Here is a 27,027-nt window from a genome sequence, read left to right as displayed (position 1 = left end):
ACAGAATAATGTAAGGGATACATCATTCGGTTATTCTGTTCTCTGTCACTAGTTTATGCTACCCTCAAAAAGAGCATCATAAACCTGCTGACAGTGTTTAAAAACCAAACCGGTCCTGGCACTTCGCTCACTGCGGCAGGGTTATAAGTTGCAGGTGGATGGAAAAACATTCGAATTTGAATGTAAACCATATAATAGAAAGTTGTGCCATACATCTGCATAGGGGCTGCACACTCAAAACTGTAAAGAGTCTTTTCATGTATCTTTTAAACAGTGTTGATTGAAAAAGAATAGTTGCAGAAGTGCACATACCCTTTAAACACCATAACAAAAAGTAATTTGTAAGAAAAAACAACAACATAGAACTACAATGCACACAAACAGATCGGTTCACTGGACTGGCAGTAACTTGCCAATAGACAAGACAAGCAGTACGGGGCATCCTCAGCCATCACAGCCAGAGGAAGTGAAGTGATCCAAAAGACTAAGGACAAGCCCGTCCCCTCCCTGCAGAAATTATTAGACATCCCTCTGCCTTGCAGATTCCATTCACGTATCATATCATTCTAGCTCCGTGCCAGCTGGCCTGACAAGACACACAGCAGGGGGAGAGGCAAATTTTTACAACATGTATTTTAAAAGCCCTCTTGCTAATATAAATCATTGATTACAGGTTGGAGAACTACTCTTTGAGGTTCATAAAGAGTGCTCAATCACCATGGTAACTTATTGGCAGGAAAGCACCACTGCAGCAGATCTGTATGCAGCCGTCCAAGGCACAAGATGTGTAACAGGATCTGAATGGTAGCAGAGGGAGCCTGATAATTTGGCACAGCAATATAAAACCTAGAACAAAACAATCTGCTTTTTGCCGCTGTGTATTACTACAATGCAAGCATCAGCAAAAGGGATATTATTGAATAAACGCCTGCTTAACTAGCTAAAAATAAGACTATTGCTGCAAAAATAAATAAATTAAATAAATATATCAGCAAAATGAAAAGTTAAAAAAAAAGGAAATAAACAAAACAATGAGCCCAAAAGATTCAATATATTAGTTATTAGGGTTAGTTCAAACTGTAAGGCTGTGTTCACACAGTCCCAGTAACACTGCATTATTTTGGCTGCCATTTTACTGTAAAGATGGGTTAATTTTAGAAACATTGTGGAAAATCTGAGAACAGAAAACCACAAAAAAACAAAACAAAACACCACACAACAGAATGGGGTATCTTGTGTATTTTTTTTTGAGGGGGTGGGGTTTGGTATGGCCAGATTCAACTGGAAGTCAGTGAAATACTAACAGCGTTTTTTGGACCCTGTAATTTATCTTTCAAACATAGCATGGTCTGGCATTATTTCACCTACTTTGTGTCATTTTTCTCTCCCTTAGACTCTGTTCAGACTGTTTTTGTTTCAGTATGCTTAAAAAAATACAAACAAAAAAAAACCTGCCAAAACCAACAGACAGCAAAGAAAAAAATAAGGGAAATTTTGGCAGCACATCTATGACTCTGTTCACACTGCAGGTTGCATGCGGCTTGTGGCTTAAAGTGACACTGTCACCCCCTTTGTACATTCTGACATCACTACACCTGTGTAAAGGGTAAATTTAGCATTTTTCATACCTTATTTCATATCATACGTCATGGTGTTTGCTCAAGTAAAAAGTGTCCTTTTATCAACTGCAGATTGTATTAAGTGGGCGTGGCCTCAAAGCATTAGCACCACTTAGCCCCGCCCACAATGGCACCGTTTGTCCCGCCCCCTTGACGTAAAGGGGGTGGGGTCTAAACATTTCGGCCAGCCAGTTCCAACGGCTGGCGAGGGGGCGGGACCAACGGTGCCGTTGTGGGCGGGGTTAAGTGGCGCTAATGCTGCGAGGCCACGCCCACTTAACACAATCTGCAGTTGACAAAAGGACATTTTTTACTTGAACAAGCACCATGACGTATGATATGAAAGAAGGTATGAAAAACTCTAAAAATTTACCCTTTACACAGGTGTAGAGATGTCAAAATGCAAAAAGGAGGTGACAGTGTCACTTAAGTACAGACAAAAAACAAAAGGTGCAACAGAAATCCACAGGTGCAGGGGCTTACCTATATACTCCTCCCAGCATACACACGGTAAACACCTGCTCTGTAGATTAAAAATTAAAATATAAATAAAATTTTCAGAAAAGTGAGGATCTTAGCAAACTATTTGATCAAACAGAGTGTACCATGTCGCCACGTTAAGGCGTCCTCAGAGACATTGTCCCTACTCTAGCATAGCTACACCCCCCACATGGTACACTCTGATCAAATAGTTTGCCAAGATCCTCACTTTTCTAAAGAAAAAAAAAAATATTTTAATTTTTAATATCTACATAGCAGGTGTTTACCGTGTGTTTGCTGGGAGGGGTATATACGGTAGGCCCTTGCACCTGTGGGTTGCTGTTGCACCTTTTGTTTTTTGTCTGAAACAGCAAAGAGACCTGCAGACTTCTCTACACATTAAAGACACTGTCAGCAGGTTTAGGCTGTTCTAAGAGTAGCATAAATTAGTGACAGAGAAGCTGAACAGAATGATGGATCACTGACATTGTTCTGTGCAGCCGATTCGGAAATATCCTCCTGAATAACATGGACAATACGTAGTCCTTTCCATTAAGTGCATGTAGTCCTCAATATTCATGAGCAGAAAACCCCGCCCACCAGCTGCTGATTTGCAGGGACCTATGCATACTGTGTATAAGCAGTCAACTGTCAATCAGCAACTGGAGAGAGGGGGCAGGGGTGTGGTAAGAATCCTATTCTCCTGCATATTAGGAGAACTGATCTGTTAAGCATTTTTGTCACTAGTTTATGCTGCTCTCATTTAAGGAGACATAACCCTAGTGTCAGATTCCCTTTAAACTCCGCATCTAAACATACTGGTTGTTATACAATAGAAAGTAATGTTTTAGGGTGCGTTCACACGTACAGGATCTGCAGCAGATCCTGTATGTGTGAACGCACCTTTAGCAACTAAAACTTCTGTCCCAATAGAGACAAGATTGGAGTCATCCATATGTTTTGAGAATACAGTTGCCGGTTAAGCGCTTAGATCTAGTTAAAGTGGCAAAAGAAAACAGTTTGTTACCTTCAGACAGAGGGGGATCAGGACCAGATTTTTCAAAATTGATGACGACTCCACTTTGAATTTTTTGAACCAATGACTCCAGACACTGGTTTAGCGTCCGCTGCGAGAACACACAATAGGAGCGACCTGAGAGAGATGGAAAAGGGAAATTTAAAAAAGGTTACGCTTACAAAGGAAGCCCGAAAAAAAAAAAAAAAAGCACAATTACATGACACATATTGGTGCACAAATCGCGGCTGTGGATTAGGGTATATTCGCACTGAGAAATAGGCAAGGAATCCGCGGCAAGCGGATCCACTACAGAACATTCAGAGTAAATCTCGCTGTGTGAACAACAGCAGAAATCCGTTAAACACAACAGGACATTGCTCTCAACATATTTTACAGGCAGACACAGCTTGAAAATCCTCGCCGGGTCCTCAGTCATAAGTCAGACATGTCAAACACAACACCCCCTTCACGACTTACTAGATTCCCAAGAGCAATGGTCTCCATATACCTTAATGGAAAGGTCCATACCTGAAACAGACCACTGCCCACATGATAGAAGAGCCCCAGTAATGGGACCCACATCTATACGGCATATCCTGTAGGTGCACCTGACATTGAAATACTAACATCAATGCCACCAATCAGATATTTGAGGAAGTCCCATCGCCCAGGCTGGAGCCACAACCCTTACATCTACTTTTATCAACAGGCTGAGCAGAAATACCAAGTAGAGCCTCTACTAAAAGTATGGTGATGTGCCTGGTGATCAAAACTGAGATGTGGTTGCCATTAGCTGATCAAGAATGTTTTATTAACTCTATACTTTGAATACTCCTAAACTATTCTTTTGTTGTAACTTTAGAGATTTCTGGAATAATATTATATACACATACTCCTGGTCCCCCATAGCACCCCCAACTCCTCCCCTCCTCAAGCTCACATGTCCTGTTCCTTTTAGGTTTTGTTTACAGTGTCAGGATTTAATTGTAATTATTGAAGCCAAAGACAGGAATGGATTATAAAAGGAGGACGGGTCATAAAGGAAAGAATTATCTTCCTTTCAAATTAATTTCTGACTTTGTGTATGAACGCACTATTTAAAACACCAAAATATCCTCTTTAATGGACACACGGGCAAAAAAAAAAAAAAACTGAATACCAATTCTACCACTTTCCCTTAGAACAAATGCCCTACTGCATTTTTAAGCTGTTGAGCAACCAAGTAAATGAGCCAGTCAGACTCCTGCTCTTCTTTCAGCCATGAATATAGCCTGCGATAAGGAGGAATTCCCATATTAGAAAGTTATCCCCCAGGAGAGAAGGTCACAGCCCACCTCCCCTACAATTAGAGAGTACTGAAATGGACATGCACATTAATATACTCTTTGAACAGTAGGTAGCGCTATCCTAAAATCATGTTAAAAGGGGTATTCCAGGAAAAATTTACTATGGATAGGGGAAAATAGGAGATCCTGGTGGGTCGCACCCCCCGCCAATCTCTGTATCTGGCCCTAGCCGGCTTGGTTATGAATAGAGCCCCGGGTCGCCACGTGACCCGCGGCTCTACTCATTCCCATGGAGCGTCAGAAAGCCGAAACAGCGCTGTACTCTGCTCTTTCCGTAACTCCATAGGAATTAATAGAGCCGGAAAGGGTCAGATACGGAGTTTGCTGGTGTGTTCAGGGGTCGGACGCCCCCACAGTCTCCTACTTTTCCCCTATCCACAGAAAGTTAATTTTTCCCAGAATACCCCTTTAACTTTACTGTACATTGCTTGAAAAATGTACTAGTAAGATAACCCCTTTAAAAAGAAAAAAAAAAAAGTGTCACTGTAAAATAGCCATTTAAATAAAGTTACAATTTAAATTTTGGTGTATAGATAAATCTCTTTCAGGCTGTTTCTTATGTCAAAGTAGCTACTGTATTCTTTCTATACATTTACTACCTGCATCAGGTACTGAAATGCCATCTGAGCCGCAACACTCTGTACACTGTAGAAGCACAGGGGAGGTCATGGGTATGTGATCAACACCAAACAATTCTGGGACAGTCACCAATAGGTCACTGTTCTCTGCAGTCTATGCACAAGAACATACTTACCGCCTGTGACATCACACATAGGAGTGATGGGGGACTCATCAACCTGAACAGTAGTCATCAGATCCGGCTCAACAGATGTGGCACCAGGAAGTCGAAGGACTAAAGCAAAAAGTCTCTGATCCCAACGAAAAGGCTCCTTTGTTAATTCGCTTCCAGGCAACGGAGAGTTTAAAGGCAAGTGAAGCTACAGAAGAATACAAAAATAGATGCAACATACAGATGACAGGTCATGACACCTTTAAAACAGCAAAAACAAGACGTGAAGCAGTAAATGTACAGCGGGAGGCATTTATGAAGTCTAACACACGTGTCTCAAGGAGTAGGTCTCCGAAGTCATAACCAGCCACATTGCAACTCAAGACGACCTATGTAAACGGAGGTTGCAAACTGAAGGCCTGAGGTGCACAGACCTTGATGCCTTGAAATCTAGTAATCCACACATTGCTAGATTACTAGAAGACTAGGAAAGCACAATGCAAACAAACTATTCACTAGCACATGGTAATATCTCACACAGCCGTATGGTTGTTCTGTACAAGCTTCAAGTTACATGAAGTGTATTGGCCCTATTGTACGTCCATATGCCATACTTCCTTCGTATGGAATTAGAAAGTTGGGCCATCTGTTGGCATATTAGAAAGAAATTTTCCCCTAGAAGTACTGCTGCTAAGACAGGGATGGGGAAACTGCAGCCTGTCAGCTGTTGCTAAACTACAATGCCCATCATGCCTGCCTAGCCAAAGTCAAGAGATATGATTGTCCAGGCATGAAGGTATTTGTAATATTGCAATAGGTTCCCCATCCCTGTTTTAAGAGAAAAGACCTCTTTACGTGGTGGTATAAGCAATCAAAAACAAACAGATCAGCCTCCATGCATGTTATCCACAGCATAAGTTACTTACTTCTTCCTGTACGCCACTTGTTGAAGTCAATTTACTTCCATCAGTTATTGCTATAATGATGGCGGGTTCCAAGAAAAATGGATTCCTTCCCTAAAGAAATATAGAAGTTTGAGATTTAATCATCAAGTAACTCTCCCCATTCTAAGGCAAAAACATAACTTATAGAGGCAAACTAGAGGAAACACTCAAGTTACCAACATCCATGCAGGTCAGACTCCTTGGCTTGAAGCCACATAGTAAGGGTCCATTTACACAGAAAGATTATCTGCCAAAGATTTGAAGCCAAAGCCAGAAACAGACTATAAACAGAGAACAGGTCATAAAGGAAAGCATGAGATTTTTCCTTTTTTTCAAACTGGCTTTGGCTTCAAATCTTTGGCAGATAATCTGTGCAAATGGACCCTAAATATGCACCATCAGTAGTAATGCATAAAACTGGTCATACAGTGCAGCTCCTGGGATCATTAAGGCTCTGTTCACAACATGTCTACGTGGCCAGCTTCAGCATATCAATTTTTTTAAGTTGTTAACTGTATAGGAAAGATCAGCAGGTTACACTTTCCAATACAGGAAAAAAAAAATCCTGCAAGCAGATGCCTAAGGGAAACTACACCCATTGAGCTTTCCTGCATTTTTTCCATCAGTTATGCAACTGGTCAGCCAATGCATACAATTTAGCTAGTATTACTGCATTTAGTTGTTACGAGTTGTTACGTTTCTATTTGGTCCTGTGATCTTGTCATGACCCCCTGAAAAATACATGTGTTTCTGTGCTCCCAATGGGAACTTCCTTTATAATGAACTTGCATGGACTGTTCCACACACAAGCTCACGGACAGGGGTAAAGGAGTAACAGAAACTCAGTTACTCATGATGACTATGGAGCACCTGTTACGGTTATAATGGATGTGATGACAGCTCAGCCTCCCTGACTGTTTCCTTACAGTCTCTTATCTTATATACAGATATACAAGGAGGAGGATTATTATACTGTCATCCCAGCAGTCAGAGATGGTCGTGGTGCTACTTGTCCATATGAGGCTATGTTGATGCATGATAGGATTTAGAGCACATTTTAAAGGGGGGGGGGGGGTATGCAGTCTGCAATCTGAAATTTAGGATGGTGGCTGGTCGGAGGTCACATGACCCAGATGCAGTAATGGAATCTAGGGATGCAGCAAAGCTGGGATGAAGCAGATGACAGCAGGATTAGTAATTATGAGTGTGCAGTATACAGGAGTGCTCCTTCAAGGCTTTGTTCACACACAGTTTCACTGTGGTACTGCACCCTTTTCACTGAAATGACACAATATAGCAAAGAAACTGCAATATGTGAACATTATGTGAAGACATTTTTCGTACCTTATCGGAGAATCCATCGTATCCTAGAGGTTTTTAGTGGAATTTTGAGGTATGCTCTAATGCAATCCCCATAGACAATGGTCTAGAGCAGACCCTATTCACATGAATGGGAGTGTCCTGGGCATGAACTGTGACACTTGTGAAGGCCAAGCTCAAAGAATCAGCTAATTCCAGTGTGATGAGGATAGTAAAACTTCCCCATTGTGTTACTGCAGCCTTATCACAAAGCCCAGGTAGTATTGCCTTACATAGGAAATGTATTTTTACATGATGGCCTATTCTCAGAAGTCTTCTGAAGTTGAACCAAGATATTTCTTCCAGACAAAATGCAAATCTCAGTATAGTCACTATTAATTCAGGATCTGATATTTTACATAAGATTAATAGTGTAGATAGATATAGGACTAGGTTATAAGGGGGGGCGGGTGAGAAGACCTACATAATGTTATCACTGTGCGCTGTACACAATGAGAGAATGGCATAGCACAGTACAGTCACGACAGGACAACTATGCATGCAGTAACTTGTGCTGGCCACTGTTTCCCCCTACAGGGCCATGGCAGCAATGACAGCATCCGTTCATGAATTCTCCAGATGCCTTGTAAACCAATCTGCTTTTATTTTTAATGTGATGCGACTTCTATTATTCCATAAAGGGAAAATGCAACAGTTGCAGAGTCACAGTCACATCCTCACAGGAAGAACATGAAGTGGCACAGCAAATGGAGTTACGGCGACAGTCAATGTCTGCCAAGTTGGTGCTTTTCCCATAGCTGATGGCATTACAATATATAGTACTGTATATAGTTGTCATTTATAAAAACATCTGACGTGTCATACGTTTTGATTAGTCGGGGTCTCAGTGCAGAGACCTCTTCTCATCTTTAGATATAGTCCCTGGCCCAGCTCAAGAGGCATTGCAGGATGTGGACGGGTGCTGCCATACGATTCCCTAGCTATATCTGGACAGTGGTGAAGGTCTCAGTACTGAGACCCAACCAATTTAAACTTTCTGATTAGAGTAGCAGTTTGTACTCCAGATCTACTCTTCGTGCCATAGCTGAAAACAGGAGGTTGCAATAGCCTTTGGTCTTTTTGCATAATAGTATAAAAAAAAAAAAAAAAAAAAAAAAAAGAAGAATAAAAACCATGTCCTCTTACTGCTGTGTATTTTAGGAGCAGTTTACTTCCTATTCTTGCCTTATATTCAGCATATACTCCATAGGCCCAAATTAACCCAGGCAAAACGCATTCATATACCCCCTTTTGTATATATATCAATAGGTGTGAGGCATTCTTAAAAGGATAGGCCAATGAAAATCCTAGGGGCTACCTATGAATGGTGGAGAGTGACAAGCAAACGCATCAGGTGCTAGTGCAGTAGTCCAGCCATTGAAAAACTACAACACCCAGCATGTCATAACAGCCAAAAAATTCCTATTAAATGACTGAGCATTTTAGTAACCCCTGCCAGACAAAAGAAAGCTTTGGCTTTTTCTCTCACGGACTGAATGGGGAAAAGAAAATGAAGAATTTTTCTTTCCTCTTTGTAAAGCTTAGTTGTGGCTGGGCCGATTACAGTAAAGCCAAACGTGCTAGTTGTGAACAGACGTCTTATGATACCTGTATATCTGAGATCAGGAGAAAAAAAAAAAAAGGTTCCTTGCAGCGACAGAAATGCAGCAGCATAAAACCTCAAGCTACAAGCGCACACAGTAACGTCCCCGGTAATATTCTGCTATCAGCAGATCCAGTGTTAAACAAGCTGACAGAAGAGTACTTTACAAGCCACCTAGTGGCTACAATTTTACAGAAGAGGACAGAAATTATTATGTACCTACAAAGAGCTAACAACATAGTACAGAGGCTTCTAAAATCATGGGCAATTTGGAAACCATTGCTTAGCATTTATATAGTTACTCAGGGGGGAAGCCACTGGCTTCTGGGCCTAACAGCAAAAATTGCATTCTTGCCAAATCATACAGCTAATAGTGAGTGCAAAAACAGGACGGTAAGGAGAACAGAGCCAGGATCACTATTGTTTGTTGACTTAGAACCTTTAAATTCTTTAAGGAAAAAATAAAGTTACAGGTGAGGTGACCCAGCATCTGTCCCAGGCGCAGACGAGCACAGTGATAGCTTAAGGGTGTGTTCAGACGTACAGGATACACAGCAGATATGATGGCCCAGATATCAATGTCACTTAAGTGAACATAGCGTCAAATCAGCGCCATTAAATATGCTGAAGAACCTGTACGTGTAAACGCACCCTAAAGTGGAAAAAAAGGAGTTTAAAACTCATGCCGGGAAAAAAAAGCCTAAACCCAATAGTTGGAGAGAACTATTGAAATAGAAAATGTATACCCAGAATCATGGAGTATCCCTATCTAGCGAAGGATTTACACATATCAGATTCCAAGTTTATTGTTAATGTGACATTGGAAAAGGGAAGATATTGGGTATAACTGTGGGCACTATGCAGGTTATGGCTGAATTCCACCTTAATGGTGCGTTCACACCTACAGGATCTGCAGCTGATTTTCTGCAGCAGATTTCAGTTAAATAACTGAACACAGCATCAGATTTGATTATTTAACTGAAATCTGCTGCAGAAAATCAGCTGCAGATCCTGTAGGTGTGAACGCACCCTAAGGTGGATTCACACGTACAGGATCTGCAGCAGATTTGATTTGCTTAGAATCGGCAACTTTAAATCTGTGCCATTAAATCTGTTGCAGATTTCAGATCAGACCCTTGTTTTATGTGGAAGATTTCCCCGAAAGCATCTCTTCAAAGTGATCCCATTATAGAAAATAGTACTGACAAAGTGCAGTAACCCTCCATTGTTTCAATGTGTCTTAAGACGCAGCTTCATCTTAACATTAAAGCGTAACGGTCATGTTTTTTTTTATTGCAGAAATCAGTAGTATAAGCGATTTTAAGAAACTCTGTAATAGGTTTTATCAGCCAAAAAAGCCTCCTTCTGTACTCAAGAAGCAACCTCCCAGCCTCCCCCCCTGACTTCTTATCTGTGCATTATCAGGCAAACACGTCTTCATTACAGAGAAGCCAGTGAAGACTGGTTCTGCTCTCTCCATTGTAAGCCTATGAAGGGGGGAGGGGCCGAGGGAGATGAGGGAGCAGGAAGAGGTGACATGAAGGTCAGCTGTTTGTAGACTCTCTGGGCACCTAAGAAGCTGGATTCAGGTGTCAGAAAGGTCAGTGCTTATCTATGAACTTACTGAGAGAAGATTGCAGGGTGTTGTGCTGTGCAGGACTGCTCCGTGCTCAGTCACTCCTAACAGCCCCTCCCCTCTCCATAGCCACATAATGGAGACCGAAATCCTGCTTCATTTGATGTGAAGGGGGAGGCTGGGAGATTGCTTTTTCAGTCCAGAAGGAAACTCTTTTAGTATATAAAACCTATTACAGAGTTTCTTAAAATTGCTTGTACTGTTGATATTTAATGTTTTCAAAAAAATGACCCTGAAATGACAGTTACGCTTTAAACATAATTGTTTATATATAGGCAGATTCTTTAACTACAAGTACACGCTATGTACAGTGACAACAAGAAACCACAAAGGTGATAAGAGAACACATCAAAAGATTCAAAATAAAATAAATAATAGTTAGAATCACACAGCGGGCTTCTATTTCCTGAAGATACTAAGCAAAGCATGGCCTAGAGAAATAAGACACTGCTTGTCACGCTTTATAACTTGTTAGAAGCCACAGCTGTACAAATTATCGATGAGTCACTGTGTCTAACAGGAAGTTAGACAGTGGCCATCTTGAATGAGGGCAAACACTTAACCCCTAAAGCATGTATGGTCAATTATAGAGTAACATTTATAACAGAGGGTTCCCGTAGGTAGAAAACCAAAGTCTTTAACAAAAGATTTCTTTTCATACTCATAAATGTGCGCAGTGACCAGATTAGGGCACATGCAGGTTATGATTCATACAAAAATTTCTCTCTACAGATGTGAGAATCCTTAAGAATTTTAAGATCCTCCGAATCGGCTATCCATTTGTTCCAATTTTTCAAAGTCCTCTTGTAAGAGACTCTCTCCAGACTGCCTTAAAGTGTAATCATCATTTGTAAAAGCTTCTGTGCGTATCAGTAAGGGTCCGGGTGCTGAGACCCCCGCCGATTGCTAGAATGAAGGGGCAGAAACGCTCAGCAGCGCACATTCTGCCCCTTCATCTCTACGCTATAACTGCTAATACGAGCAGTCTACTGAATTATAATGAAGCCTATGGAACGTCTGACAAGTCAGTAGTTTTTACAAATGATAGTTACATTTTAATCCAGACAGATTACTTGTGTCAACTTGTTTGTCTGAAAAAAGGCATTACATATCACATCCCTATGTGAAAGTGGGAATAAACACATTGTCAACTCAACATCTCCCATTTAGGAGGTAAACCGGGATGTGTGGCCAAAGAATGATGGAAGCATTAGGCTACATGAAAAATACAGGAACTGTTTGTGGGGGCTGCCCTCACAGTGGTTGTGCCTTGTACTAGGTGACCCGGTCATTAGTAAAACTTTTGACATGTCACAGAGACAGGTCAAAATTTTAGATCGGACGGGGATTGGGTGTTCAGACCACAACCAATCATGAAAACAGAGTGTGTACATTATGAAGCGTCCAGTAAAGGTCCTATTTTGAATCCAAAGCCAGGAATGGATCTGAAGAGAAGAAAAATCTCAGTCTTTCCATTATGACCTGTTCTCAGTTTAGTCTGTACCTGGCTTTGAGGTCGTCCAGGTTGTACAGACAGAGCAGGGAGATGAACGCCCATGAGCACAGACTTCTCCTGATCTGTCACAGTTTGAAAGAAAGAAAAGGGAGGGAAGCTTCCTTGTGTAGTACGAAGGAGCAGGGAGTGTAATACCAAGGTGCTGCAGGGATACTCACCTGGGCGAGTTGTGCGATGTATAGGCACAACTCTAATGAAAGCGAAAGAAGTACTTTGCAGCTATTCCAGGGGACACCAACGGTAGGAGGAAAATGCAGAAAAACAATCTGGGCAGATCGCTGGACCAAGGAATCCCCACATAAAGGATCAGCGCAGAGGTACTGAATGTTCAGCATATGTATAATCAGATCATGAAGATGTGGTATAAGGGTATTTCTTTTTATTGCAACACATTTTGGCCTAGTATATCCAATCCAGGCCTTTTTCAAGCATTTTCAGCGTGCTTGTAAAAGGCCTGGATTGGATATACCAGGCCTTTTACAAGCACGCTGAAAATGCTTGAAAAAGGCCTGGATTGGATATACCAGGCCAAAACGTGTTGCAATAAAGAGAAATACCCTTGTACCACATCTTCATGATCTGATGATTTTTGGTAGCATACATGCTGAACATTCAGTACCTCTGCGCTGATCCTTTTTGTTGGGGTTCCTTGGTCCAGCGATCTGCCCAGATTGCGTTTTCCGTCAGTTTAAGGGATTATCAAGTGTTAGAAAAACATGGCCACTTTCTTCCAGAGACAACTCTTGTCTCCAGGTCAGGCGTGGTTTGCAATTAAGCTCCATTCACTTCAATGGAACATAGCTGCAAAACCTGCAACCAACCTGGAGACAAGAGTGGTGCTGTCTCTGAAAGAAAGTGGCCATGTTTTTAACGCTTGATAACCCCTTTAAACACTCAGTCCCCCGCTCGATCAAAACTTTTGACACATCAAAAGTTTTTTCTAACAGGTACTCTTTAACCCCTTAAGGACAGGGCCAATTTTTGTTTTTGCATTTTCGTTTTTTCCTCCTTGTGTTTAAAAGGCCATAGCACTTGCATTTTTCCACCTAGAGACCCACATGAGCCCTTATTTTTTGCGTCACTAATTGTACTTTGCAATGACAGGCTGAATTTTTGCATAAAGTACACTGCGAAACCAGAAAAAAATTCAATGTGTGGTGAAATTGAACCTAAAAACAACAATGCATTTTGTTTATTTGGGGGGTATTTGTTTTTACGCCATTCGCCCTGGGGTAAAACTGACTTGTTATGCATGTTCCTCAAGTAGTTACGATTAAAATAATATTTAACATGTATAACTTTAATATTATCTGATGGCGTGTAAAAAATTCAAACCATTGTTAACAAATATATGTTCCTTAAAATCGCTCTATTCCCAGGCTTATAGCGCTTTTATCCTTTGGTCTATGGGGCTGTGTGAGGTGTCAGTTTTTGCGCCATGATGTTTACTTTCTATCGGTACCTTGATTGCGCATATACAACTTTTTGATAGATTAATTTTTTTCTGGATTTGATGCGACCAAAAATGCGCAATTTTGCACTTTGGAATTTTTTGGCGCTTACGCCATTTACCGTGCGAGATCAGGAATGTGATTTATTTATAGTTCGGGCGATACCAAACATGTTTGATTTATTTACTTTTATTTAAAACATGGGAAAAGGGGGATGATTCAAACTTTTATTAGGGGAGGGGACTTCTAGTATAAGTACTCTGATCTCTCATTGAGATCTTTGCTGTATAGTTATACAGCGTGCGGCCACGCTCTGAACACCTCTTGCGGACATATGACGTACCGGTAAGTCATATGTCCCTAAGAGGTTAAAGACAACGAAAGGAGGAGTGCTTACTTACAGTAACCAGTGGGCCATAGCCCTTATAGTAGAAAAGAGTAGCTCACCAGATCTCTCATCCAGATATGAATCATTCAACAGTTTGCTTAAAAATACCAATAGATTAAAGCCAATCTACTCTGAATAATTGTTTTGTGAATGTCCTAAGGCCCTATTACACAAAACGATCAGCCGTATTTTGCCGATAATTGTCTGGTGTAATAGAAGACAACATGAACGATGTCGGCTGATCGTTAGAGTCATTTATTTTGTCCCTCCCAGCTCTCACCCACTCGCTGCCTACATGTGTAGTAATGCCGGCAGTGAGCGGGGAACGAGGAGCAAGGCGCTCTGACAGTGCTCGTTTGCTCAACATCGCCCCGTGTAATAGGGGCTTTAGTGAGTGAACCACCTCATTACAGTGTCTTATGCCTTTGTCATGCTCAGTTAGCATATTCATCTAAAGTTAGCATATTCATCTAAAGTCAGTCGTGTAAACCTTTTTGACAAAAAAAATCAGATGCTAGTCAAACGTCAGGGTCTAAGGGTGCGTTTACACAGATTTATCTGACAGATTTTTGAAGCCAAAACCACGAAGACTATAAATAGAGATCAGGTGATAAAGAAAACAGATTTCTGCTCTTTTCTAATCCATTCCTGGCTTTGGCTTCAAAAATCTGTCAGTGTAAACGCACCACAAGCGTGACCGATCAGCAGAACAAGCAGGGAGAGGCATTCGCTGCCAGGCGCCTATGTGTCAGTAAGACAGCCCATAGACTTACATTATGTGGCCACCTCAATCTAAGTGACAGAGGCAGTATAGAACGCACTAAGCGCACATTTCTTCCTCCTGGTTTTCCTGATCGGTTGGGGTCTGAACACTCGGACAATGTTGCCTTAGATTGTTGGGGGAGGTTTACACAGGTAAAGCCTTCCAGGTGGTGTGACCTACAGTAAGGTGCTGCTTAGGGCTGGGCGATATGGGCCTAAATCAATATCGCGGTTTATCGCACATGTAGCCGCGGTAACGATAATTCAACGATAATTATGACACGCCCCTTTTTTGCAAACCACACCCACTTTCCATGTCAAACTGGCGATATTTTGATTAGAAAAAGTAAAAAAAGAACTGAACAGCAATCCATGGTTAGTCAATTATCATTATTACTATTTGTCATTATTAGGGGGTCTCAGCAGAGACCTGGATGTGTATATACAGGTATACAGCCTCTACAGGATGTGTATACACAGGGGGTCATATAGGAATACATGTGTATAACTATATGGGGGGGGGGAGGGGGGATAGGTGCATATGACTATATGGGGGGGGGGATGGATTGGGATGTATTACTATACAGGAGGTACATAGGGATAGAAGTGCATGACTATACGGGGGGGGCAGACAGGGGTGTATGACTATACAGGGGGGGCGGACAGGGGTGTATGACTATACGGGGGGGCACACAGGGGTGTATGACTGTATAGGGGGGCGGACATGGGTGTATGACTGTATAGGGGGGCGGACATGGGTGTATGACTGTATAGGGGGCGGACAGGGGTGTATGACTGTATAGGGGGGCGGACAGGGGTGCATGACTGTATAGGGGGGCGGACAGGGGTGCATGACTGTATGGGGAGGACAGGGGTGTATGACTATACAGGGGGGTGGACATGGGTGTATGACTGTATAGGGGGGCGGACAGGGGTGTATGACTGTATGGGGAGGACAGGGGTGTATGACTGTATAGGGGGGCGGACAGGGGTGTATGACTGTATGGGGAGGACAGGGGTGTATGACTATACAGGGGGGCGGACATGGGTGTATGACTGTATAGGGGGGCGGACAGGGGTGTATGACTATACAGGGGGGCCGACATGGGTGTATGACTGTATAGGGGGGAGGACAGGGGTGTATGACTGTATAGGGGGGAGGACAGGGGTGTATGACTGCATGGGGAGGACAGGGGTGTATGACTGTATAGGGGGCGGACAGGGGTGTATGACTGTATGGGGAGGACAGGGGTGTATGACTGTATGGGGAGGACAGGGGTGTATGACTGTATGGGGAGGACAGGGGTGTATGACTGTATGGGGAGGACAGGGGTGTATGACTATACAGGGGGGCGGACATGGGTGTATGACTGTATAGGGGGGTGGACAGGGGTGTATGACTGTATGGGGAGGACAGGGGTGTATGACTGTATAGGGGGCGGACAGGGGTGTATGACTGTATGGGGAGGAGGACAGGGGTGTATGACTATACGGGGGGGGGGGAATAGAAGTGTATGACTGTAGTCCCCTCAGTAACAGTACAGGAGAGTAACATAGGAGGAATGGATGTGCTGCAGCAGGCAGGATACCACACACAGCTATAAGTTATCCTGCCTGCTGCAGCCCATTATTCCTCCTATGTTACACTCCTGTACTGGTACTGAGGGGATGAGAGGACAGGTCAGCTGCTCCCAAGTGCTGCTCCTCCACCTTCAGCTCTGACATGGCCGCCTCCCTGCACACACAGGACAACGTGTGCAGCGCTCGCCGGCCGGGTGGACGAGACTGGTCCGGGAGGGGGGACCAGCACAGTCCCGTCCGAGCGCCCCCCCCCCCCGGCCGGCCGGCGAGCGCTGCACACATTGTCCTGTGTGTGCAGGGACGCGGCCATGTCAGAGCTGAAGGTGGAGGAGCAGCACTTGGGGGCGGCTGTCCTGTACTCCCCTCAGTGTGCTGGGACGCCGGACCAGACGGGTGGTGGGCACATGGACGGGACAGATGCGGCAGGACGGGGCCTCTGACCGGACGGGAGGAGAGGGCGGAGAGGTGCGCGCACGGGGGGGGGGTCGCTTGGAGCAGACAGGGGCGGGCGGCATTGTCACCTGAGCCCTGTTGCTCCTCCAGCTCCCGCTCCGATACTGGCGTTCCTGCACATGACGTGCAGCGCTCGTGCCGGGCCGCTTGTGTGCGCGGGGGGCTCTGAGAGGACGGGTGCGGGGACATAAAAATACAAAAATACCGCAATTACCGTCCTGGCTAAGTTGAAGTCGGTTAACCGACGCCAGTGACGGTATCGGTATTTTTGAGGTATACCGCCCAGCCCTAGTGCTGCTTATACCTCTACTCATTGTGTTAATTTATTTTATTTTTTTTATTAGAAACTCAGGACATAGAAAATAAAAAAAACTACAAAAATGTGTAACTCATCATATATACTATAGTGATGAAAACATTCATGCCTGCAACCCCTTTGTGTTGTTGTTGGCCAGAGATTTAGACCATGTAGGTGGCTCTGCAGATATATCTTATCTCTATTGGACAGATATAGAAACATTCCCCACACAGGGAAAATAAAGTTGTAAACTTTATTTTCCAAGGTAAAACAGAATAAAAAAAATGAGTGATGAGAGAGATATTTTATGAGGGCATCGGAAATGTTTGGGATTATTCTTACCTTAAAGTGTTTGGACAGAAAAAGTCAATTCTTGAACAACAATGAAATTAAGAATAGGATAGGCCACAAGGAAAAGTCCTACCAGCAAGATATGATATACCTCTGAACCTCCAGTGTTGTTGGAACGTCACAAGATTTGTTCATAAAAGGCGGTTGTCGAAATAAAAATAAAATAAACCATGAATGAAGGAAAGTCTTTTCCTTCCCATGTTGTGACCTACCTGTCCATAGTTGTCTATGCCAGTTACTAATCTATTTAAATTTAATAAATCAAAGGACGTCCTTAGGGCTTGACCAAGACTGGTGAGTCCAACTGCTTGAAGATTTTTTAACTCATTCATAAAAGTGGCGTGATTTTCCTTCCATCCGGCCTGTGAAGAAAGTAAAGGACACATACTCTTCAAACTCTTTGAATGAACAAGTGCTATATTCTCCAAGTGCTACATATAATCAGGTTCACACCTGTGTTTCCTGTAAAATGATTTCTCAATTACATTTTTTTTTTTTACTTTTAGCTATCCATGTCACACGGATTTCAAGAATAAACTAAAACTGGATCAATGACAGGGCTGATAAAAACATACACACTTTCAACCTGTCTGAGTCTTACAGATATAAAATAGCATCCATCAACCATCATGACCATACGGGTGTGAACCAAGCCTTAGAAAGCAATGGAGTTACCAGAGCTCTGCTTTCATTAGGTGTATAAGAATGATAAATGGTTTCATCCAAATAGGGGTCTAATATGTGAAATTAAAACATCACAGACTACTCAGACACCTTTCACCTAAGATCTTTAAACCCAGAGCTGGGCTGGGACCTGCATCTATAATATGCATGTCTGGAAGTGGCCTTAAGAGGAATATGTCAGCTAAAAGTCACGTTCCAAAGTGCCAATACTACCTCAAAGTGACACGTGATAACAACATGTCTCCTTACTCCCCCCTCCTATCCCTGACTGTGTGATTGTCAATCATGGCTCAGCTCTCAGCTGACTGACGCTCAAGCAGAGATAGGGATGAGAGGGGGAGTAGACATGTTACAGCTCTCAGACTCTCTGAACTAAATATTTTTTCTACATTCTGGAAGCAAAGATTGATATATGAAAGGTACCAGGTGTCTCCTTGACCTAACAGCGGCAGCAGTTTGAAATCTGAATCAAAGCTGACAGATTCCCTTTAAATTGTGCCAAGTCAACATTTGGTCAATTACGGCATCAGAATATATGAAAAAATAAAACATAAAAATCATGTTTTAGTGATGTGATAAAGGCACTGACTACAACTTACCAATGTCCAAGCCATGTACACACAAGAAAAAAAAACTAAACTAAACAAAAACAAAAAAAAAAAATACCAAGACTTCCAAAGCAGAAGAATACAGTCCATAAGGACAAATTTATAAGAAAAAAAAACTAGAATCCAAGTCCAAGGGGCACAGCAGACCGCCTTCGTTCTAGTGTTGCGGAGGATCTCATTGAACACCAGTAACATGTCACAGTGCTAAACTACAATACATGGCAGGAATATTTCCTGTAAACTCATTCAAGAAGAAATAAGTGGCATTCACCCAGGTTGCCTTTACTTTGTGATGCGCCCCCCCTGCCATTAGCCAAGTTACTGTGGTTATATTGGCTTTCCTTTAAGGGTCCTTTTATACAGGTAGGCCTGTTCCTGACATGGCTGGCAACCTAGTAGATTTTAAACCTTTGCAGATATCACTACTGTAATTGTGCGATAAGGACCGCATGATCACCATACAATTTGTGTAGCTTTAAGCGCACGGCTGAAAACAGCTCCCACCTTGTGGTCACTAAAAGCTGCACAATGTTGCCAGGTCCATAATGTGATAATGCTGCATTATAATGTATAGGGCAATAGTTAAACTATTCATCCGATAACCACCCTGTATAAAAGGCCCTTAAGGCTTTATTTGCCCTCGTTGCAGTGTTATTGCAGTACTGCAGCATTTTTACTGAAATTATGAGAATTGCAATGTGTGAACAAACCCTTAAACTCAGAAAAGTGAAGTAAACTTAAGAAGGATTCACATTCAGGCACTGTTCATACTTTTAACCCAGCTTTATCAAAAGCAAAGTAACTTAGCATGCTGCGGTCTTCAATACGCTAAAGATCGCTAGACACCAGCTATTCTTGAGATTCTAAAAGGTGGATTTAGACCATTTTGCACCTTTAGTGATGAACAAGTGTGACAGAAGCCAACTGAAGACAAATCTGTGGTTGAGGTGACATGGTAGAATTTGTTCCAGTTACTGTAGTTAGAGCGCCATTCATGCCCAATGACAGATCACAGCTGGGATCAGTAGATTTATTAATATGCATGGCACTGCTGTCACAGAAAAAAAACCTCCACAGATAAACAAGGAATAAAAATGTATTGAGAATCCCTAATGTATAGCTGGCTGTAATTCACTCCGAAATCTCCATAGTGTAAGTGACCTGACCCCTGCTGGAGTTTTGTCTCAATTACATATTAGCCACAATACATTGGAAAATGAGGTTTTAGAGGATTACAATAAAACAAATTAAATGAAGAAAGTTTGTCAATGTAATTACAAAACAGACAGAGCCTTCAATGTCATTCTGATATTTCATTCCAGGTCCCCCCTGTTGGTGGACAAAACTTGTTGAAAGTTAAATATTTCTTTTGACCACCCAAATTATTTTGCCACTCAGTTACTTGTAAAGTACAGTATTATTTACTATGGCCATAGAGACACAGCCAACTTTAAATTCTCTTGGGCAGATCATCACCAAACGGCAGGTCTTGCTGGGTGTTTCTGGTATGTAGTGGATAGTAGTCACCAAAAGTGGACCAAGATAGGTAAATGGGTGAAAGGGCGATGGGTATTCAAGGCTCATTAATGCAAATTGGGAGGGGGGCTAGTGTGTATGGTCTGATCCCATAGAAGGGCTACTGAAATAGTTAACTGGTTTTTATCGGTTTTAAAGGTGCCGCAACTTGCCCTATGGGGCTCTGCATCTACAGACTGGTTAGGGTTCTTATGCTCACCTCTGGCTACCTACAAAGTGCATGAGCATCAGAACCTGACCATAAAGTAATAGAATAGAACCTGGTCTGCTGAATCAGTTTTTTTCACATCATGTAGCTACATTTAGGGCGCATTCAGACTACAGAATCCCATGGATTCCGCCGCTTGCCCCTCCCAAAGACTCCATTCTATGATCAGGCAGATTCCACTGTCCACCCTAAGAATGGAATGAGCTATGGGATGAGCTGGGGCACATGGGGTGAGCGGCGGAATCCATAGCCTGAACGCACCCTTACACTGCGTTTTTGTTTCCCTTTAACACATACGTTAAAAGGGGGGAAAAAAATGGGATGAAAAAGTGGATGGTAAAAATGGTTGTTGCTGTATGCCATACTGCAGGATCTGTTTCCCATTGACTAACAATTTTTTTTTTTTTTTTTTTTAAGTACTGAATTTTTTTTTTTACGTATGCAAACATTTGGTTGATCAAGTTATTCTGTCCGTTAAAAATAAAGATATTGAAACCATAAAACAGACAGAAAAACGCAGCCTAAGTGTTGAGTCATGTGTAAAAAATGTTTTACCATGTCAGACACCTGCAACTACATTCAGTCCCAGGAGCACCTGTAATCAAAACTTGTCTGTGATGCAGCCTCCTAAAAGCATCAATCGCAATCCAGATTTTCTTTAATCTTCTTGTCCTTTGACTGCCCCCAGCACATATGTAATCACCATGGTCAATGGTAATAGACTTACTTTACCAGATATACAGAGCTAAATAGGTGCTGTGTAACTAATAATCCAAAGGGTGCATTAGCATGTTTGTGCAGCTTGGCACGAGAAAAAAAAAAAAATTGCAGAAACACAGAATGACCACAGCATGTGAAAACCTAACCATTTCTGATTTTATTACTGGGTTTACAGCCATTTGACAGGCACCTAACTAAACACTGTCCATGTAGCACCTACGATGGAGTGCCATAATAGGCTGTGAACAGTGAAACCCTGACCAAACCTTTTAAAGTCAACAGGGTCCATCTGGACAGACATTGGAGCCAACAAAGTTGTCATTACTTGCTGGAAACAGAAGCAGTGACAAGTGCAGACCGGAACAACCACCTCACCATCCTATGGTCCATATGGGTTGTCTAGCTATGCAAACTTATTTCATTAATAAAGAATGTGCAAGACCCTCATCAGTCTTCCACAGTGGATACTGCAGCAAAGAAAGAGGAAAGTACTGGATGTGGAGTCAGCAGGCATTCATGTGGTATCCACTGGTGCTGATGATGCATCAAGGAATTTTTTTTCTTGGTCTCTGCTACAGTACCAGCCATGAAAAAGGTCCATCTGACTTAGGCCTCATTTACATAGCTCTGGTGACATGCAATATTTACTATGCTGCATAACTGGTTTTTGACCTGATGAATCCATTCTGGACGTTCCATAGCCACAGCATGATATGAGGTAATGGAAAGTTGGATGCAAAAATATTGCATTAATGTAAAATATTACTATAAAATCAAGTAGTAAAACCCTTTAAAAATGCAGCCACCAGCGCAATAAGCTAGTCATCTCTAGAACCCACTTGTGGAAAACAGCTGATTTTGCCAGTGACCAGCCAGGTGCATCCCATGCAAGGAATATATAGTATTACGTAGCAGCCATGTGGATGAAGAGCTGACCATGTAATACAAGGATCCCAGAACAGCTCATCGGTTGAGGGAAAAATAAAGGATAGAGCATGAGTGGGGGGCTCTCTCTATTGTGTCCTTATGCATATACTGTAGATAACAATGGAGAAATGCAACATCTGTAGACAATTTAAAAAAGGAAAAAAAAATAGGGGGAAATTTTACAAAATAGAATATTCTAATGTAGGCAAGTAATCCCCTATCCACAAGATGTGGACTGGTGGGGGTCTGACCGTTGCTGCATTTGTCAATGTTTAGTAAGTTTATGAATAGAACTGTGGCCATACATGCATTTCCTGCACTTTTTGTTCGGTATTGAAATTTTTCTCCATTCTGAGGGTCCCAGTGGTTGGACCACCAAGAACCACAAGTTATGCCCAATCCTGTGGCTAAGGCATAACTTGTCTAAATAAGAACAACCCTATGAAAACTATCCACATTTCATCCTCACCACTGCATTCTGGTTCCTGTGATGTGTTGACCCCACGTGAACTGCCCGCTCAATTACTTCCAACAGTAGTAAACTATTCCAGCAAGCGACTGCTTTAGGAGACAAATCCTACAGGGTTGACACGTCACAGGAACCAGCAAGGAGGAGTAGCTGTTGGAACAGCCACTGTGGGGGATTAGGGCAGGAGTGTATGATTTTCTAAAAAAAATTTTAAGGTAATCCTGAGCCAGTAGAACAATTTTACTGGGGCAAACACACATGAATTTCAGATAAGAATTCCATGGCAAAATTGTTCTCTCTGAACAAGAGCTGGTCTGTTTGCATCCCTGGAGGTCACCGCTGCCACCACCCCATTGAACCCTAGAATTAGATGTACCAGAATTATAGTACTTTGAAGAGCGCTATGACCACTTAGATTTGTAAGGGTTCACCTAAACTTAATCCTAAACTTACTAAAGGAGATAAAAAAATAAAAAAAAGTTGTCTGAGAGCAGTTCCTGCAGGGATGATGTGTTACAGGAACCAAGGAAGGAGTGGTGACAGGAAGGTAATCCAGGAGCTGTAGGAACAACAGCTGTGGGGGGAATTGGGGAAGGAGAATCTCTTAATTTTTACACCCCCTTAAACATTTAATCCCCAGAAAACCCCTTTAACACCATATAAGTACAGTGATCCTCAACCTGTGGCTCCCCATCTGTTGCAAAATCACAACTCTCAGCATGCCAAGAGCCACAAGCTGTGATCCCCAACCATAACAGAACTACAACTCCCAGCATACCCCAACAGCCATGGGTTGTGATCCCCCATCCTGGAACTCCCCCAGCTGTTGCAAAACTACAACTCCCAGCATGCCCTGACAGCTACAGGACGTGATCACTAACCTGCGGCAATACTAGGGACTCCCAGGATGCCCTGACAGCCCAGGATACATCCAGAACATGGGGACCTCACTGGCTTATTACACTGTAACAAAGGCTTCCTCCTATGATGGATACATATGTAATAAACCACTCCCCAGGAATTAACGCTACAGTAATAAAGTAGAGTAACAAGTTATCAGGGTCACATGGAGAAGAGAAGGGAAAAGAGAAGGGAAAAGAAGCCTCATGTGCAGCAGCAGCAGGGTAGTGGGAGCTGCACCCCAGGGGGAGCTCCTGTATCAGCCCCAGCACCCCAGGGGGAGCTCCTGTATCAGCCCCAGCACCCCAGGGGGAGCTCCTGTATCAGCCCCAGCACCCCAGGGGGAGCTCCTGTATCAGCCCCAGCACCCCAGGGGGAGCTCCTGTATCAGCCCCAGCACCCCAGGGGGAGCTCCTGTATCAGCCCCAGCACCCCAGGGGGAGCTCCTGTATCAGCCCCTGCACCCCAGGGGGAGCTCCTGTATCAGCCCCTGCACCCCAGGGGGAGCTCCTGTATCAGCCCCTGCACCCCAGGGGGAGCTCCTGTATCAGCCCCAGCACCCCAGTGGGAGCTCCTGTATCAGCCCCAGCACCCCAGGGGGAGCTCCTGTATCAGCCCCAGCACCCCAGGGGGAGCTCCTGTATCAGCCCCTGCACCCCAGGGGGAGCTCCTGTATCAGCCCCTGCACCCCAGGGGGAGCTCCTGTATCAGCCCCTGCACCCCAGGGGGAGCTCCTGTATCAGCCCCTGCACCCCAGGGGGAGCTCCTGTATCAGCCCCTGCACCCCAGGGGGAGCTCCTGTATCAGCCCCTGCACCCCAGGGGGAGCTCCTGTATCAGCCCCTGCACCCCAGGGGGAGCTCCTGTATCAGCCCCTGCACCCCAGGGGGAGCTCCTGTATCAGCCCCTGCACCCCAGGGGGAGCTCCTGTATCAGCCCCTGCACCCCAGGGGGAGCTCCTGTATCAGCCCCTGCACCCCAGGGGGAGCTCCTGTATCAGCCCCTGCACCCCAGGGGGAGCTCCTGTATCAGCCCCTGCACCCCAGGGGGAGCTCCTGTATCAGCCCCTGCACCCCAGGGGGAGCTCCTGTATCAGCCCCTGCACCCCAGGGGGAGCTCCTGTATCAGCCCCAGCACCCCAGGGGGAGCTCCTGTATCAGCCCCATCACCCCAGGGGGAGCTCCTGTATCAGCCCCAGCACCCCAGGGGGAGCTCCTGTATCAGCCCCAGCACCCCAGGGGGAGCTCCTGTATCAGCCCCAGCACCCCAGGGGGAGCTCCTGTATCAGCCCCTGCACCCCAGGGGGAGCTCCTGTATCAGCCCCTGCACCCCAGGGGGAGCTCCTGTATCAGCCCCTGCACCCCAGGGGGAGCTCCTGTATCAGCCCCTGCACCCCAGGGGGAGCTCCTGTATCAGCCCCAGCACCCCAGGGGGAGCTCCTGTATCAGCCCCAGCACCCCAGGGGGAGCTCCTGTATCAGCCCCAGCACCCCAGGGGGAGCTCCTGTATCAGCCCCTGCACCCCAGGGCCTGCACCGTGCAATGCAAACTCCCCTCGGGAATGTCACTTAGAACTTGTCTCCACATCTCCCACAGTTCATTGCAGCTGAGCTGGGTTAGGAGGGGGGAGCGGAGGGGGATGTCGGCCATGTTCCTGTCAGCTCCTGAGTGTGGCTGTGTGAGTGTGTGTGAGTGTGCGCTCACCCTGGCCGCCAGCAGTGACCCGGGCCCGGCAGCACAGCACACACACAGGCAGGAAGTGACGAAGCGTCATGGCGAGCTCTTTACCTTGATGCCATAAGGAGGCTCCTCCAGAGTGACCAGCATGTACCTGTCTCCTCTGCTGGCAGGATCCCGAGATCTGAGCTGGGAAACAGAGAGATGGGGATGAGTACACGAGGAGAGGACACACTCACAGCGGCGGCGGGAGGCAGGAGGCTGCGGTGAGGGAGCGCTGCCCCCCCTGAGTGTGACACTGGGGGGAGCTGCTGCACTCTCGCCTGCCTGCCTGCCTGCAGGGGGCGCTGCTCACTGACAGGGTACTATACCTTCATGAAAGTCTCTACAGCGCCTTTGGCTATGTCCAGGTATGTGGTGCCCAGGTAGGTGCGCTGGTTCATGGAAGCGGACGTATCTAGCAGGAAAAGTAAGATGGGCATAGTGCTGCTGCTCTTACTACATGGGCAGTCCCATTCACGAGCAGCGCGGGAGCCTCCCTGACACTACGCACGGTGTCTCCTCCACAGCAGCCCCATGTCCTCCTCTTTGTGTGACAGCCTGTGGCCCCCGGGCTCCCGTGCTGAGGGGGTTAATGATAATGGTGGCCTCTTATACCCCGGTGGTCCTCCCCCTCGGTCTCTCCTCCTCTCCTATGGCTTGGTGTGGTGTTTGTGGGTGCTGCACTGGCTTGTTTATGCCCCCTGCCCCCCGTTGGATGTGACAGAAGTTTGAATGAGTTCAGCACTACTTCCCCTCTCGCAGGCTCTGTCTCCCTCTACTGAGCGCTTCCTTTCGCACTCGCAGCTTTTAAGGCGAGCAGGAGGGGTTCTGGAGATTCTAGTATGTCGACGTCACGGACCATGTGACAGCAAGGGGTCATGCCATTGGCCTCCGTGCTGCGCCTACTAAACATATTCATGAGCTGTGGAGGTGGGGGAGCTGAGGGGCGCGAGCACGCCGGGCGCTTAACTCTTTCCGTTGCCGCGTATGCGCGCCCCCGGCGACGTGCTGGGTTTACGGCGTGCCTCGACGCGAGTGTTAAAAAAAAGAGAGCGCGCGCGCCGGGCTTGGTGGAGGTGGGAGGAGCCAAAAGCGCGGGCTCTTGGATGGGCGGGAAAGAGGTGGGCTGGCGGGCGCGCGCGCCGTGACTGGGAGCGCGCGTCTATAACGGGCGTCGTCGTTAGTGATTTTCCCTCAGTCGTCAGCAGAGGAGCGGCGGTGGTGGACTGGTCGCTGCGGCTGCGTGTTGTCACACCGGGCTGTTACATAAAGGCTTACAGCCGCCCTTACCTCCGCGCAGTTATAGAATGGCGTACAGGGGGTTATGTGAGGCAGGATGTCGAGGAGGTTGAGGTGTTTTTGCGGTGTCCTTGAAGGGGCACATCTCTGCCCTTAGGGGGGCCACGTTTGATATCGCGTTCACCTCATGGTTGTTTCAGGACAAGCGTCATTGGGAAAACCGCAGGTAGTGACTACAATAGAGACGGATTTCCACACGTATATAGGTTATTAGTGCCACCGAGTGAGCATGCCCGGTATACTGTCACATCAGCATGAACCTGCAGATTATCATTGGGAAGGGGGGACAGGACTGACACCTAGGAGTCTGTTACAGGGCTAAAGATGAACCAGGCAGGAAGTGGTTTTAATAAGAAATTCAACACGAACAATGGGATGCAATCATAGGTTGTCATATACGTGATATATATATATCTCTTAAAGA

General features: G+C 44.8%; 1 protein-coding gene across 2 annotated transcripts in view; it reads right to left on the bottom strand.

Annotated features, from left to right (window-relative positions):
- The window catches only part of INTS6 (integrator complex subunit 6), a 38,619-nt gene extending 12,307 nt beyond the window's left edge, over positions 1-26,312 (bottom strand). For both annotated transcript variants that reach the window (XR_011363147.1, XM_069969981.1), the window contains exons 1-6: positions 25,634-26,312; positions 25,374-25,451; positions 17,748-17,897; positions 6,120-6,209; positions 5,218-5,401; positions 3,127-3,252 (exon numbers count right to left, since the gene is read on the bottom strand). Coding sequence is in view for 1 of the 2 variants with exons in the window: in XM_069969981.1 (XP_069826082.1) it covers positions 3,127-3,252; positions 5,218-5,401; positions 6,120-6,209; positions 17,748-17,897; positions 25,374-25,451; positions 25,634-25,744 (739 nt within the window). In the remaining variant the exon portion in view is untranslated. The remainder of the gene's footprint in view (positions 1-3,126; positions 3,253-5,217; positions 5,402-6,119; positions 6,210-17,747; positions 17,898-25,373; positions 25,452-25,633) is intronic.
- Positions 26,313-27,027: the final 715 nt, after the last annotated feature.

This window comes from Dendropsophus ebraccatus, chromosome 5, assembly GCF_027789765.1.
Source record: "Dendropsophus ebraccatus isolate aDenEbr1 chromosome 5, aDenEbr1.pat, whole genome shotgun sequence".
Taxonomy (NCBI): domain Eukaryota; kingdom Metazoa; phylum Chordata; class Amphibia; order Anura; family Hylidae; genus Dendropsophus; species Dendropsophus ebraccatus.
Note: the sequence above shows the minus strand (reverse complement) of the source record. Positions and strands in the feature narration are given on the sequence as shown.